Source organism: Phyllobates terribilis, unplaced genomic scaffold (genome assembly GCF_046119375.1).
Source record: "Phyllobates terribilis strain yellow unplaced genomic scaffold, ASM4611937v1 Scaffold_5__5_contigs__length_657084704, whole genome shotgun sequence".
Taxonomy (NCBI): Eukaryota; Metazoa; Chordata; class Amphibia; order Anura; family Dendrobatidae; genus Phyllobates; species Phyllobates terribilis.
Genome location: NW_027362765.1, coordinates 102576175 through 102593571, shown reverse-complemented (window position 1 = coordinate 102593571; position 17397 = coordinate 102576175). Strand labels below are relative to the sequence as shown.

Here is a 17397-nt window from a genome sequence, read left to right as displayed (position 1 = left end):
CAGCTCATCAGATGCCATCGCCGCCAACTGCAGAAAAATCAGCCTCCAAAGCAAAACTAAGCCAATGCCAAACCACAAATCAGCACAAAGACAATATGCAAAGACTGCACACAAGAGGGCGACTCGGGCCGTCTAGTGACCCTTTATCCTGTACCCCAAATGTGTGAGGGGCTACTGACGTCTGGCGCTTTATCCCCGCTATCCAATCACTATGATGAATGACAAATCATTAACATTATAAAGGGGGCTCTACTGAGGGGCTCCACTGACACGTACGCTCTCCTCGGAAGTAAATTCCTCATTCACCCTTGTGAGTGCCCCCGGTATATTGTGAGCTAGTGGGATAGAGAGGACCTGACACTTGGGTGACCTTACACTCTGTGAAATAGTGAGCCGACCATCACGCCAAGGTCACTCCTGTTATACTCGTCACATCCAGAGCTTCATTCATCATTGTACTGATAAAAAAACAATGGTTCAGAGGATTGGTTGATCCAATATAGTAACCACCGAAACACACAACAAATAGCAACACAAAAATGTTCAAAATACTTTGTACATTTATGCCAAAAACGAGAAACATAGCTTAGAAGACCTGGCACATAAGTGGTACAAAGTAGATCGCGCATTATGATGAGAATATAGAAGGTGATTCACTCACTACATATAACACCTCCCTGACAATATGAGCACTGACACACAGAAAGAGAAGGAGACGTCAGCGCCCAGAAGCATTGCCAGCGGAGAGCTCACACTTACTTGATGACTGGACTATAGAGGCTATGCAGACGACAGTACAGTCTGACACCCTGGAAAAGAAAAGAGCAGAGTCAAAGCCAGCACCATATTCACATCTAAAGCTTAATGCCAAGATCCACCCCTGACCCCATTATATGTATGCATATAACATAAATCTACAACTATAGTGAGGTTACAGTGTACATGCATTACTTATCCTGTGTTATACTCTAGAGCAGCACTCACTATTCTGCTGATGGGGTCACTGTGTACATAAATTATATTATTTATCCTGCACTGATCCTGAGTTACATCCTGTATTATACTTCATATCTGTACTCACTGTGTACATACATTTCTTATCCTGTATTGATCCTGAGTTACATCCTGTTATTATACTCGAGAGCTGCACTCACTATTCTACTGGTGCAGTCACTGTGTGCATACATTACATTACTTATCCTGTACTGATCCTGAGTTACATCCTGTATTATACTCCAGAGCTGCATTCACAATTCAGCTGGTGGAGTCATTGTGTACATAAATTACATTATTTATCCTGCACTGATCCTGAGTTACATCCTGTATTATACTCCAGATCTGTACTCACTATTCTGCTGGTGGAGTCACTATGTACATACATTACATTACTTATCCTGTACTGATCCTGAGTTACATCCTGTATTATACTCCAGATCTGTACTCACTATTCTGCTGGTGGAGTCACTATGTACATACATTACATTACTTATCCTGTACTGATCCTGAGTTACATCCTGTATTATACTCCAGATCTGTACTCACTATTCTGCTGATGCAGTCACTGTGTACATACATTACATTACTTATCCTGTACTGATCCTGAGTTACATCCAGTATTATACTCCAGAGCTGCACTCACTATTCTGCTGGTGCAGTCACTGTGTACATACATTACATTACTTATCCTGTACTGATCCTGAGTTACATACTGTATTATACTTCAGAGCTGCACTCACTATTCTGCTGGTGCAGTCACTGTGTACATACATTACATTACTTATCCTGTACTGATCCTGAGTTACATCCTGTATTATACTCCAGAGCTGCACTCACTATTCTTCTGGTGGAGTCCCTGTGTACATACATTACATTACTTATCCTGTACTGATCCCGAGTTACATCCTGTATTATACTCCAGAGCTGCATTCACAATTCAGCTGGTGGAGTCATTGTGTACATAAATTACATTATTTATCCTGCACTGATCCCGAGTTACATCCTGTATTATACTCCAGATCTGTACTCACTATTCTGCTGATGCAGTCACTGTGTACATACATTACATTACTTATCCTGTACTGATCCTGAGTTACATCCAGTATTATACTCCAGAGCTGCACTCACTATTCTGCTGGTTCAGTCACTGTGCATATACATTACTTATCCTGTACTGATCCTGAGTTACATCTTGTATTATACTCCAGAGCTGCACTCACTATTCTGCTGGTGGAGTCCCTGTGTACATACATTACATTACTTATCCTGTACTGATCCTGAGTTACATCCTGTATTATACTCCAGAGCTGCACTCACTATTCTTCTGGTGAAGTCACTGTGTACATACATTACATTACTTATCCTGTACTGATCCTGAGTTACATCCTGTATTATACTCCAGAGCTGCACTCACTATTCTGCTGGTGGAGTCACTGTGTATATACATTACATTACTTATCCTGTACTGATCCTGAGTTACATCCTGTATTATACTACAGAGCTGCATTCACAATTCAGCTGGTGGAGTCATTGTGTACATAAATTACATTATTTATCCTGCACTGATCCTGAGTTACATCCTGTATTATACTCCAGAGCTGCACTCACTATTCTGCTGGTGCAGTCACTGTGTACATACATTACATTACTTATCCTGTACTGATCCCGAGTTACATCCTGTATTATACTCCAGAGCTGCATTCACAATTCAGCTGGTGGAGTCATTGTGTACATAAATTACATTATTTATCCTGCACTGATCCCGAGTTACATCCTGTATTATACCCCAGATCTGCACTCACTATTCTGCTGGTGGAGTCACAGTGTACATACATTACATTACTTATCCTGTACTGATCCCGAGTTACATCCTGTATTATACTCCAGAGCTGCATTCACAATTCAGCTGGTGGAGTCATTGTGTACATAAATTACATTATTTATCCTGCACTGATCCCGAGTTACATCCTGTATTATACCCCAGATCTGCACTCACTATTCTGCTGGTGGAGTCACAGTGTACATACACTGCTCAAAAAATAAAGGAAACACTCAAATAACACATCCTAGATCTGAATGAATTAAATATTCTCATTGAATACTTTGTTCTGTACAAAGCTGAATTTGCTGACAGCAAAATCACACAAAAATTATCAATGGAAATCAAATTTATTAACCAATTGAATTAAAGTGGAAAAACACACTACAGGCTGATCCAACTTTGATGTAATGTCCTTAAAACAAGTCAAAATGAGGCTCAGTATTGTGTGTGGCCTCCATGTGCCTGTATGACCTCCCTACAACGCCTGGGCATGCTCCTGATGAGGTTGCGGATGGTCTCCTGTGGGATCTCCTCCCAGACCTTGGCTAAAGCATCTGCCAACTCCTGGACAGTCTGTGGTGCAACGTGACGTTGGTGGATGGAGCGAGACATGATGTCCCAGATGTGCTCAATCGGATTCAGGTCTCGGTACCTAATGGCAGTCAGGCTACCTCTGGCGAGCACATGGAGGGCTGTGCGGCCCTCCAAAAAAATGCCACCCCACACCATTACTGACCCACTGCCAAACCGGTCATGCTGAAGGATGTTGCAGGCAGCAGATCGCTCTCCACGGCGTCTCCAGACTCTGTCACGTCTGTCACATGTGCTCAGTGTGAACCTGCTTTCATCTGTGAAGAGCACAGGGCTCCAGTGGTGATCAATCCTGGTGTTCTGTGGCAAATGCCAAGCATCCTGCACGGTGTTGGGCTGTGAGCACAACCCCCATCTGTGGACGTCGGGCCCTCATACCACCATCATGGAGTCAGTTTCTAACCATTTGTGCTGACACATGCACATTTGTGGCCTGCTGGAGGTCATTTTGCAGGGCTCTGGCAGTGCTCCTCCTGTTCCTTCTTGCACAAAGGCGGAGGTAGCGGTCCTGCTGCTGGGGTGTTGCCCTTCTACAGCCCCCTCCACGTCTCCTGGTCTACTGGCCTGTCTCCTGGTAGCACCTTCAGCCTCTGGACACTACGCTGACAGACACAGCAAACCTTCTTGCCACAGCTCGCATTGATGTGCCATCCTGGATGAGCTGCACTACCTGAGCAACTTCTGTGGGTTGTAGAGTCCGTCTCATGCTGCCACGAGTGTGAAAGCACAACCAACATTCAAAAGTGACCAAAACATCAGCCAGAAAGCATTGGTACTGAGATGTGGTCTGTGGTCCCCACCTGCAGAACCACTCCTTTATTGAGGGTGTCTTGATAATTGCCAATAATTTCCATCTATTGCCTATTCCATTTGCACAACAGCATGTGAAATTGATTGTCAATCAGTGTTGCTTCCAAAGTGGACAGTTTGATTTTACATAAGTTTGATTTACTTGGAGCTATATTCTGTTGTTTAACTATTCCCTTTATTTTTTTGAGCAGTGTACATTACATTACTGATCCTGTACTGATCCTGAGTTACATCCTGTATTATACTCCAGAGCTGCACTCACTATTCTGCTGGTGGAGTCAGTGTATACACATTACATTACTGATCCTGTACTGATCCTGAGTTACATCCTGTATTATACTCCAGAGCTGTACTCACTATTTTGCTGGTGGAGTCACTGTGTATATAAATAACATTACTTATCCTGTACTGATCTTTAGTTACATTCAGTATTTTACCCAGTGTATGTGGTTTACTGAGCACAATCCTGCTGACAGGTGAACTTTAAAGTGTGTGGAGCTGACTTTCCCCCTTCCCATTCCCCTCCGTTCACATCCTGCATTATACTCCAGAGATGCACTCACTATTCTGCTGGTGTAGTCACTGTGCACACACACACATTACATTACTTATTCGGTATTGATCCCAGATTACATTCTGTATTATATTCCAGAGCTGCGCTCACTATTCTGCTTGGTGTTATTGGTAAGAGTCAGAAAGCTTATGAATAGACACCTCTGTATGAACTCTTATAATGCTACAATCACACATGGGATGGGTCTCAAAGGTGTTGTCTGACTTTAACCTAATGTAAAAAGGCAGGAAATGTTGAGATATAATAAAGGAACATATACTCACAGGTACTGACGCCCGTTGCTTCAGCACAGTCCGCTCTGATGATCTCTGTAAGGCCTATGCTGGAGCGACGGGGATTAGAGTAGGTGAGTTTACCTTCTTTTTATATTTCATCGCAGTCCTCTCCTTTTGAAATGTTTTTTGTAGATGTTGCAACATTCCTTTAATTTAGGTCCAATGATGGGGATGTGACCGCTGTTACGCATGCGATGGGGTCAGCTGTTTTACTTGTTCTTTATGAACTCAATTACTAAGCTGCTTGATGGGGCTAACTAATGATGTCATCTCCCTGGCATCCCTGGGGAGCAGCAGTGATGGTGGCCATTAAATGGGTCACATCACTTTTATAAATTTGACTAATTGCCCTGAACTCACAGTGACTGAGCATCTTAATGTTTGACACATGGCATGAGCGGGGCCAGCAACCAGCACCATAAACCATTAACTTAATGGTAAGATCAGAACGTACCTTCGACATGATGTCTTCAAGTTCACTCCTTGCCTTGTAGGTCCCATCGTCATAGCGGAATCGATAAAGAACCTGCTCGTTCTTAAACTGGTGCTTGTCTGATACTAGAAGCAGGAGGGGAAAAACATCGGGAAGAAAAATCTTTAATAAAAAGGGACAGATAAATGTGCGTTTAGTATGTATGTCTGTATGATGTAAGTATATTGTATATATGTGTATAATATATGTGTATGATGTGTGTGTGTATAAGGCATGTGTGTATGATGCGTGTATAATGTGTACATGTATAAAATGTGTGCATAATGTGTGTATGATGTGTGTGTATAATGAGCGTATAGTATGTGTATGATATAAGCATATGTGTGTATATAATATATGAATATGATTTGTGTGTATGATATTTATGTATAAAGACTGTGTGTATAATGTATACATAGTGTATGATGTACAAGTATGATGTGCATATAGTAAAAAGGGAAAAGCTTGCGATGCACATGCTAGATAAATCTATAGGGCTTTGTAAGCCTGACAGCAGCCAAAAAAGTGTCCTTGTCTGGCTGTATAGGTCTATAAAGTAAAGAGTACGTATTTTCATATATCAGTATGCAGAAAAAAAAAAAGCAAACTGGGCTGTGTGCCCACGATGCGTTTTTTAAGCGTTTCCGTAGCGGCAATTCCGCTGAAGAAACGCTTAAAAAACTCATGGTAGAAGGTCTGCCATGTTCCCCAATGATAATCCGCATGTGCTGTACACATGCTGCAGAAATTTCCGCTGCGGATTATCATTGCGAAAAAAAAACGCAGCACTACCAATTATTTTGCGGAAGCGCTGCGTTTTCGCCGCCATGGACTTGCATTGGAATCCGCATCACTGGATCTGTACATGCGCATTCCATGCGTTTCAATGTGCGGATGGTACCCGGGTGTGGAGGACAGGAGACTCTCCTCCGGACCCGGGTACCATAGAACCTGTAAAAAAAAGAATAAAATAAAAAATAAATATTATACTTACCTTCTGATGGCCCCGCTGTTCTTGTCTTGGCTTGCTGGCAGATCGCGGTGGATTGAAGGACCTGCGCTGACGTCATTTAGTCATGTGACGGCAGGTCCTTCAGTGTAGTGTACCGTGAGCTGCCGGCAAGCCAGGACGGATCGAATAAAGACTTCGCGGGCTATCAGAAGGTAAGTATAGATTTATTTTTTACCATTCTTTACGGTCACACTATATAAATCCATGCCGTTTGCATGGATTTATATAGTGTGACCAAGTTGTCAAGCACTTTCCAAGTGATGCTAAAATCGCTTGGAAAGCGCTTGTCAACCCGCATGCGGAAATGCAAGTGAAGAACGCTTCACATCCACATGTCCCTGGCAGGAAAAACGCATGTACAATCCGCATGTACAATCCGCATGTACAATCCGCATGTACAATCCGCATGTACAATCCGCATGTACAATCCGCATGTACAATCCGCATGTACAATCCGCATGCGTTTTTTTCTGCCAGGGAGATGCAGAAACGCTCAGGAAAAAATCCGGAGCATTTCTGCATCATGGGCACATAGCCTGACATGGGAGTTCATTCATGTCCTCGGAGGTACATGCTAGATGTTTTTCCTGCCGTATGCACCATAACAACCTTTGAACAAGGGCTAAGATAGGGGTGTGTAGTATACATGTATGATATGCATATATTATGTGTGTATGAGGTGTGTTTATATAGTATAGTGTGTGTACATATATAAGTGTGTGTATGTGTGTATAGCACACTCACATGCTGTGTGTGTGTGATACAGGAGTATACCAGGTTTTAATATAATGTATGTGTATAATGTGTGTCATATATGTATGTAGAAGGTTTATACCTATATACAGTAAATGTATAATAGTGTATCTAGTGTATAATCTGTGTAGCATACGTATAACAGTGTGTGGTCTATATGTATGATAGTGTGTGCACTGGATGTGTATAATGTGTGTCGCATATGTATGATAGTTTGTAGAGTGGATGTGTATAATGTGTCATATAGGTATGATGATATATATGATGTGCATAATATGTGTAGTATAAGTATAATAGTGTGTATAGTGATGTATATAATGTGTGTAGTATATGTGTATTGAGTATTTAAATATTTGTGTAGAATGTGTGTATCATAGGTTTGTATAACGACATGACAGTGTTGTGTGAATATACCCTGATTCAGATGTGGCTGATTGCGTATTGAAAATCCACTACAAAAGACTGGTCTTTAAAATGTGGAGCAGAAAAAAACAGCATGGCATTTAGAGCAGGATGCTGATTTCCACATCTACCGCATGCCTATTATGTTGCAAAATTACAGCTGATTTCACCATCTATAATGCAAAGGATTACATCTGATACAAAAAATTCTGACAGGTTTTTTGAACTCACCCTAAGTGTACACTTCCACAGAGATTTTTTTCACATGGTTTTCATCGCTTAATCTGCGCCGAAACTCACATGAAAACTGTGTCCAATTGTTTTAAATAGGGAATCCACTCTGCCATTGAGGCAGGCACATATATCCACCGCAGATTTGAAAAAGAGCTTCAATAAGTAGCATGTAATGGTTTCCATATTTCCATCACCAATGTACCCCATGCACTACTCTTGGCCCAGGCAGAAATCTTACCATGATGGATGATCCCATTCTCCAATAAGGCTTGGCCCAGGTTGACGCCTTCTTCAGGTTTACTGATCTCTCCATTCTCCATCAGCCAAGAGACAAGTTCACTACAACAGAAAAGACAGGTGTGAGCAGTGGGATGGACAGTGGTTCTCACATGATCTTCATACAGGAACTGATCTTCATACAGGAACCATGGTACCCCCCCTCAGGGTCTTTGCAGAATCTCAGCTGAAGACTTTGCCTCATTCTTCAATCAGAAGATAGATAACATCAGAGAAAGCTTTGGCCTACAGCACCCACAGCCCCTCCTCATAACTACTAAGCCCTCCTCCTCCAAAATGCTCTTCTCCACCATTACAGATCAACTTTCCTCTCTACTCTCAAGATCACATCTCACCGCCAACGACCTACTACCTGCCAAATCCAAGAGACACTACTCTGTCTTCCTCCTCCTGGACCTATCATCTGCCTCTGACACAGTGAACCACTCCCTCTTACTACAGAATCTCTCTTCTCTTGGCATCACAGACTTGGCCCCATCTTGGATCTCCTCATACCTAACAGACTGGACATTCAGCATCTCCCACTGACACACCACCTCCTCCTCACTCCCTCTATATGTCAGTGTCCCCCAAGGTTCAGTTCTAAGACCCCTGCTTTTGTCCATCTACACCTTTGGCTTGGGACAGCTCATAGAGTCTCATGGCTTTCATCATCACCTCTATGCTGATGACACACAGATCTACCTCTCTGGACCCGATATCACCTCCTTACTAACCAGAATCCCACAATGTCTTTCATCTATTTCATCATTCTTCTCTGACAGATTTCTAAAACTTAACATGTATAAAAAACAGAATTCATCATCTTTCCCCCATCTCACTCAACTCCCCCAACAGACCTATCCATTAAAGTAAATGCTGCTCAATCTCCCCAGTCCCGCAAGCTCTCTGCCTCGGGGTAACCCTGGACTCTGATCTCTTCTTCAAAGCACATATCCAAGCCCTTTCCACTTTCTGCCGACTCAAACTCAAAAATATCTCCCAGATTCGTACATTCCTTATTTAAGAATCAACAAAAACCCTAGTGCATGCCCTCATCATCTCCCGCCTCGACTACTGCAACTGTGGCCTCCCCGTCTAACACACTCACAACCCTCTAATCTATCCTAAACTCTGCTGCCAGTCTAATCAACCTGTCCCCCCGCTATTCCCCGGCCTCTCCCCTCTGTCAATCCCTGCACTGGCTTTCCATTGCCCAGAGACTTCAGTTCAAAACCCTAACCATGACATACAAAGCCATTCACAGCCTGTCTCCTCCATACATCTGTGACCTAGTCTCCCTGTACTTACCTGCACGCAACCGCTGATCCTCATAAGATATCCTTTTATACTCGCCTCTTATCTCCTCTTCCCCTATCGCATACAAGATTTCTCCCGAGCATCCCCTCTACTCTGGAACTCTCTACCCCAATAGATCAGACTCTCGCCTACCCTGGAAACCTTCAAAAGGAACCTGAAGACCCACCTCTTTAAACAAGCCTACAACCTGCAGTAACCCTCGCTCCACCATACCGCTGCACGACCAGCTCTACCCTCACCTACTGTATCCTCACCCAACCCTTGTAGATTGTGAGCCCTCGCGGGCACAGATAACACTATAATTACGATGTTGCATCGGGATCCAGCATAATACATGTTATTGCAGTGAGTGGAGCATTGTGGGAGCTAAGGAATCCATTACTTGTAAGCACCCGAGGATGAGACACCGACAGTGGAAAAACCACACATTTCACTTCAGCAAATTGCATTTTCTCTTAAAGGCAAATGATGAGCCAGCAATCACCATGAATCTGGCTCCATCACTTATAAATATGACACCCATCACTCCTGAATATGGTGTCACTTGCCCTATTGTCACACTGCACATTTCATTATCAGCCCCTGATCTTCTGGGACATACAGCCATGCAGGGGTTAACTATGCAGCCGGCAGAGGTGAGGTGAAGAGACCTCCACAGAGAATGGGGCAGCTCTGCTTTCTCTCACACTGTCCGATCACGGACTCCCCATGAGCCAGATGTGTAATGGGATAAACCATAAATGTATTAACATTTTGCTGATTCTCCACTAAGAGAATGAGAAACAGATTGACATCTCGATGTGTTTATCTTGGAGATACAGAGCTCTGCCATTGTGCTCTGGGGGATGGAAGCAGTGGGCTGTGCGGGGTCCTGGAACCAGCAACAGGACATTTATGCGTACACCATCGCATAATAATCTGGGTCCTATGTCCTCACATCCATATATCACCACCCTCCCCCATTACTGACAATGGTTCATTCCAGGATCAATGATCTCTATGTAGACAACTGCTCAGCTCAGGAGGGTGGGGCACTCATCATTTAAAGGGCCAGTCCATTTACATTAAAACAAAGTTTATTTACTGCACCAGCTTCTTTAATGGAGGCCTACTGTTAAGTGGAGTCACTTCTCCCTGTGTGTCCAGACCCGGGACCTGTACAATGCACAGATTTAGGTCTTTTAATCAAAAAGATGCCCCACCCCTGCTGGCGCGTGTGCAGACTGTGGGTACAGTTAGAAGCTGTTTACGTGTCCTGTGTGTTCCGCCATGTTGTACTGCTCCTAGATCCATTTATTGTGGTTTTATTCTTGCAGGGTGAGAACATGAGGGTGAGAGGACTATGTCAGGGGCACTCTGGACTCGTCCCTCACAGCGATGAATGGGGTGGCCTGTCAGAGCCAGCTTCATTACATATGCGCAGCGCGGCGGCTCCACCACCCTGCAGAGCTTTTCAGGTCACGGCCATGAATGGAGCTTTTCAGCAGCAGAACTTACTTTCCATGGAAGCATTTGGGGATGGTGCTGAACTTTCTCCTCCGGTCTTTGATGAGACTGGACCTCTTGCTGACCATGTGGTAGAGCTTCTCCCCTTTCTCTGCGATCATGACGTAAGCATCTCTCTCCATCCCGAGCTTCAGACCTGCAAGGCATCAGCAACATTACCTCTACGTAAAGGCCGCGTACACACATTGGAGAGTGGGAGCTCCTGGGGCCAGGGATGGTGTCTCACAGTTATGTTATCAGTAGACCTGAATCGCATGATAATGTACAAGAGAATCGTCAGCTCTGACGCCAAGGAGAAGAACCGGATCTCCGCCACTTCCACCATTGATACATATTTAAAGAATGTAAATGTCCATTCCCAAAAAGACTCGCAATAGATCAACTGCAAAACGCTCCACTACTGGCCTGTATCTGCTCTGCACACGCTTCAAACCCGCTATGCACACACATACTTAGCGCACACACCACATGCTCATCCTCACTATATACAAACTCCGCATCCTCCATCACTGCTCTGTACACACCTTAAATGCTCTGTCCTCGTTCTGTACGTTCCGCATGCTCCGCCCTTGCTCAATACGCACCACATGCTCCATCCTCGCTCTATACGCTCCAGATCCTCCACTACACTCTGTACACTTTTTGCATCCTCCATCACTGGTCTGTACACCCCCCACATGTATACATGTCCGTCCCAGCTCGGTACAGACCACATATGCCACGCACACACACACACACACACACACACACACACACACACACACACCAAATGCTCTGTCACCATTCTGCACAATCCACAAGTTTCTTCTTCGATCTGCACACTCCACAAGCTCCATCTCCATAGCAGGTGAATTGACAATTCTGTTAATGGATTATGTATCCTTCTTCAGCTTGTTCCACAGGAGACAATATAACAAACTGCAGACGATACCGTGAAGCGGAGCTGGGGACATTATGCTGCTTGTTCGTTTCTCTTTCTATCACGACATTAATTATGTATCAACATCAATCAATAAACATTAGGGATTAAGGTTAAGGCGATGGATCGGGAGCTTCTGCATAGAACGCTGACTTTGCAGGAACATACCATTTGGAACTTTCCACAGGGAGATATGCCAGAGCCGCCCTCCCCGCTATATACAGCAGTGCTCCATTATCTAGTAGCCAGCATCGAATCACAACTACCATAGTAGGCCCCTGATAATGATTAAACCAGGGGGCACATACATAGTGGTAGCGCAATAACCTCAACTGGGTCTCTCAATAACTAGGTATAATGCCACCATCAGCGTGGTGATAAATGCCAATGTATGGTAATGAAACTGTAGGAAGGAATAGTCTATTATGGTTGAAGGCACCAAATTGATCTCCGAGGTGCCTGATCTTGTGCACTTATCTACAGGACATACTCACTTTCCCGCTGCTCCCGCTCTTTCAGGACAGCATCCATCCATTTCTGCTTGTCCTCAGGGGTCTTTGCCATGCAGACAAACCACTTGTTTTTGGCAGTGTTATGGATCTTCCAGCCGTTGGTAACGGTGTAACCATTACTATGGTAATCAGCTGCCGGAAAGACAAAAACATCAGAACCAATGCAATATGGTGTCCTTAAAGGTCTCTGCATTCTACCCTCTCACCACCTGGAGGCGCTGTGCTTACAGAGCTGCAGATCATAAAATAGGGGATCAGCTAGACTTTGGCCAGAGGGAATTATGACTTTCACCATTTTTAACCACACGTGGGAAAAAATAACCTCATTATGACTACCAACTAATAACATCGTCATCCTCATCACCCTTATCCCACAATTTCTATTATGTAATCAATTTTAGTATATTCAAGCCTAGAAAATTCACAATTATTCTGGATGAAAGAGTCGCTCTACATCTTATAATAGAAAGTACCAGAAACTGGATCTTCAGTGGTGGAGCTAAGAAAGCATGTGTATTTACTCTGTACCACCTCCAAAGAGCCACTATTGTAAAGAAACCAAATTTTCTCTGGTAACATTGCAGATTTTTGAGGAGTAGAAGCTACCAAACAATTGGCATGTGGGTGGGAGTCCGGACCTGCGATATGAAGTCAATATATGGGGTTATGTATACACAAGACATACTGTGATTTCTCTGTTAGCTCCCACACAAGCAGATGCTAGTGTCAGGACTATATGGCTATGTGCCCACGATGCAGAAATGAAGCAGAAAATTTCTGCAGCATTTCTGCATCTCCCTGGCAGAAAATTTTTTAGCATCACTTTGAAAGTGCTTGACAACTAGGTCACACTATATAAATCCATGCAAACAGCATGGATTATAGTGTGACCTTTAGAATGGTTAAAAATAAAAAAATAAACCTTAATACTTACCTTCAGATGGCCCGGCGTGTGTTGCTGCGCTCCTTCCTGGCTGCCAGCTGATCGCGGGACACTGCACTGAAAGACCTGCCGTCACATGACTGTGATGTCACCGCAGGCCCTTCAGTCTGCTGGCAAGCACAGGGAAGGAGACCGGGGGCCGTCGGAAGGTGAATATAATCTTTATTTTTTATTTTATTCTTTTTTGTTTTTATGGTACCTGGGTGTGGAGGAGAGTCTTCTCTACACCCGGGTACCATCCGCACATTAGAACGCGCCAATTACGCAAGTACCGATGCAGTCTTGCCGAACTGGCGCGTTCTAATGCAAGTCAATGGCGGCGAAAACGCAGCACTTCCGCAAAATTAACGGACATGCTGCGGATTTTTGAGCGCAGCATAAACGCTGCGGAAAAATCCGCAGCATGGGCATTGAAAGTGCGGAATTGCATAGGGGACCATGGCAGGAGGCTTACCATGCGTTTCCCAAGCGTTTAAGCTGCGGAAAATTCCGCAGCAAAAACGCTTGAAAAACGCATCGTGGGCACACAGCCTATAAGTATGAAAATACACGAGGATGCAGTAGACTTGGCTGAATCTACGGACAAGTCAATAAATATCTATACAGCTCACCCTAGATATACATACAGTGGGGGAAATAAGTATTTGATCCCTTGCTGTTTTTGCAAGTTTGCCCACTGACAAAGACATGAGCAGTCTATAATTTTAAGGGTAGGTTAATTTTAACATTGAGAGATAGAATACCCCCCCCCCAAAAAAAATCAAGAAAATCACATTATATAAATTAGGTAAATGTATTTGCATTTTGCAGAGAGAAATAAGTATTTGATTCCCTACAAACCATTATGAGTTCTGGCTCCTATAGACCAGTTAGACGCTCCTAATCATCTAGTTACCTGCATTAAAGACAGCTGTCTTACATAGTCACCTGTATAAAACACTCCTGTCCACAGACTCAATTAATCAGTCAGACTCTAACCTCTACAACATGGGTAAGACCAAAGAGCTTTCTAAGAATGTCAGGGACAAGATCATAGACCTGCACAAAGCTGGAATAGGCTACAAAACCATAAGTAAGACGCTGGGTGAGAAGGAGACAACTGTTGGTGCAACAGTAAGAAAATGGAAGAAATACAAAATGACTGTCAATCGACATCAATCTGTGGCACCATGCAAAATCTCACCTCGTGGGGTATCCTTGATCATGAGGAAGGTGAGAGATCAGCCTAAAACTACACGGTGGGAACTTGTTATTGATCTCAAAGCAGCTGGGACCACAGTCACCAAGAAAATCATTGGTAACATATTACCCCTTAGGTTTAAAATCTTACAGTGCCCGCAAGGTTCCCGTGCTCAAGAAGGCACATATGCAGGACCGTCTGAAGTTTGCCAGTGAACACCTGGGTGATTCTGTGAGTTATTAGGAGAAGGTGCTGTGGTCAGATGAGACAAAAATTGAGCTCTTTGGCATTAACTCAACTCGCCGTGTTTGGAGAAAGAAGAAGGATGAGTACAACCCAAAGACAATCGTCCCAACCGTGAAGCCTGATGGGGGAAACATTATACTTTGGGGGTGCTTTTCTGCTAAGGGGACATGACGACTGCGCCTTGAAGATGGGCATGGCAGGGTCTTCCAGAAAGACAATGACCCAAAACATACAGCCAAGGCAACAAAGGAGTGGCTCAAAAAGAAGCACAGTAAGGTCATGGAGTGGCCAAGCCAGTCTCCAGACCTTAATCCCATAGAAAACTTATGGAGGGAGCTGAAACTCCAAGTTGCCAAGTGACAGCCTCAAAATCTTAATGATTTAGAGATGATCTGCAAAGAGGAGTGGACCAAAATTCCTCCTGACATGTGTGCAACCCTCATCATCAACTACAAAAAACGTGTGACTGCTGTGCTTGCCAACAAGGGTTTTGCCACCAAGTATTAAGTGTTGTTTGCCAGAGGGATCAAATATTTATTTCTCACTGCAAAATGCAAAAAAAAATATCTAATTTACGCAATGTGATTTTCTTGATTTTTTGGGGGATATTCTATCTCTCAATGTTAAAATTAACCTACCCTTAAAATTATAGACTGTTCATGCCTTTGTCAGTGGGCAAACTTACAAAAAACAGCAAGGGAGCAAATACTGTATAAGAGCAGACACACAAAAAATGACCAACACCTCAACCCCTGCCAAGAAATGACCCGCAGATGGCATCTCAGTCTCTGACACAAAATGACCAACAGATGGTTTCAGAACCATTGCTAAATATCAACTCGCACTATTATCTCTGCTAAGAAACTGACAACTGGAAGTACCTGTCATGCTTCTGGATTCGAACCCTTGATTCTGTGTTCGGCATCTCTTTCCGCTGAGCCACAACTGATACACCTTTTCGTTGGGTGTTTTGGTTCTGTTATCTTTGTTTCTGTCGGTTTTGGGTAACAGGTGTTTTTCATTTACTCTGTTGTCTGTCCTATCACCTTTCGGGTGCAGCTTTAAATACTTTCCTCTACTGGTGTTTCCTGCTGGTGATAGACTATGTTGTATTCATTCACTGTGCTGTAGTTTGTGTTGGTTGCAGTTGCTTTGTGTGTGATTCCTTTTCTCCTTAGGGAATTGCTACACTATCGATCCTAGGAGCTGCTAAGAACATTCAGGGTAAGCAGTCGTCGAGTGGGGGCACCATTGCGTTACCATATGGTGCCAAACTCCGGTCAGGCAAGGATAGATCAGGGTCAGAAAAGGGCTTTTCTTAGTCTGTACAGGGACCTGTCAGGATCAGGTATTTGTCTTCCTGGTTTGTACATTACCAGTGTGAATGTGCTTTGGCAGTCATAACAGTACCTTAGCCATTAACACAACTTTAACAACTTATATATCACCTGCATAGCATGCACTAATAGCACCTTAACCTATGCCAAAAAGTCACCCACCCCAGCAGAGCTCAGACATCACATATCATATGTTATCTTCTCCAGGACTGTGCCATTGGTATAAAAGGAGGTGACTTGTGCAGATAAAAGATGGAGGAGGGTGACGATGACGACAATTATGATTATGACAACGAGCTACAAATTACACTCTCTCCACATTAACACTTTTTAATTAAACCATTTTAAACGGTGGAAATTTATCAAGGTTATTGCGGCAGTATTTTGACTTACAAAAGTTGCATATACTGGAGCACAACATTTTTGTGCCAAATTTGCAACTTTTTACCCCGCCTGCCATTTTTCAAAAAGGAAGAGGATGGAGTTTAGCCAAAGTTACACCAAAATTTATTATAATTTATGCAAGAAATTGGCATCAATTTTAGCACAAATCAACACCTGATCAATGCAGGGTTATATGTTACTTTCCGGTGTACAAACATCCAAAAATACACCAACCTTATTAGGAGGAGTGTGCCCCTTAATAAACTTTGGCACTTTACTACATGGTAATAGACTTAAAGAATGGCAGTGTGAAATGACAATGTAAAGAGACCCCCAATTGCCAATGCGTTCATAGGCTTCTAGGTACAAGCCACGTTCTCCATCTTCCAGAAAACAGCCACCTTTGATCTCACAGTAAGACATTGGAAAGACAGAGACCTCATGCCCTTGGGTATAATGCCTGGACACACGAGATTCTGGGACCGAACACCTGGGTCACAAGCAATTTTATAAGTGTAGTCTGTGAATTGCCCCCACCTGTTCCATCCTCTACATTTTCCACCTCCATGACCTCTGTATTGATCCTCCCTCGGAAGATGTACAATGAGCCGTTGATGGATTTGGTTCTCTTTGTGGATTTCTTTCCCGCAACCCTGGAAGGAAATAGTGGATGAGTGAAAGATGGCATAAAGTTAAGTATAGTTAAAAATGTGCAGACTTCCCCACATATCCCTTAAAAGGGGAAATGTCTGGACAAAGTGACAGAGAACCACATCGTCAGCATAGCGCACAGCTGAGGGTCTGTTACAATGGTGACTGTCACACTGGCCATA

The 17397-nt window shown here is 43.6% G+C and overlaps 1 protein-coding gene across 1 annotated transcript in view; it reads right to left on the bottom strand.

Annotated features, from left to right (window-relative positions):
- Window positions 1-17397, bottom strand: part of PREX1 (phosphatidylinositol-3,4,5-trisphosphate dependent Rac exchange factor 1) — a 144596-nt gene that overhangs the window by 62681 nt on the left and 64518 nt on the right. Inside the window, exons 8-13 of the mRNA XM_073682645.1 lie at window positions 17102-17217; window positions 12457-12606; window positions 11035-11179; window positions 8180-8280; window positions 5523-5626; window positions 760-809 (exon numbers count right to left, since the gene is read on the bottom strand). Of these exons, the coding sequence (XP_073538746.1) occupies window positions 760-809; window positions 5523-5626; window positions 8180-8280; window positions 11035-11179; window positions 12457-12606; window positions 17102-17217 (666 nt within the window). The remainder of the gene's footprint in view (window positions 1-759; window positions 810-5522; window positions 5627-8179; window positions 8281-11034; window positions 11180-12456; window positions 12607-17101; window positions 17218-17397) is intronic.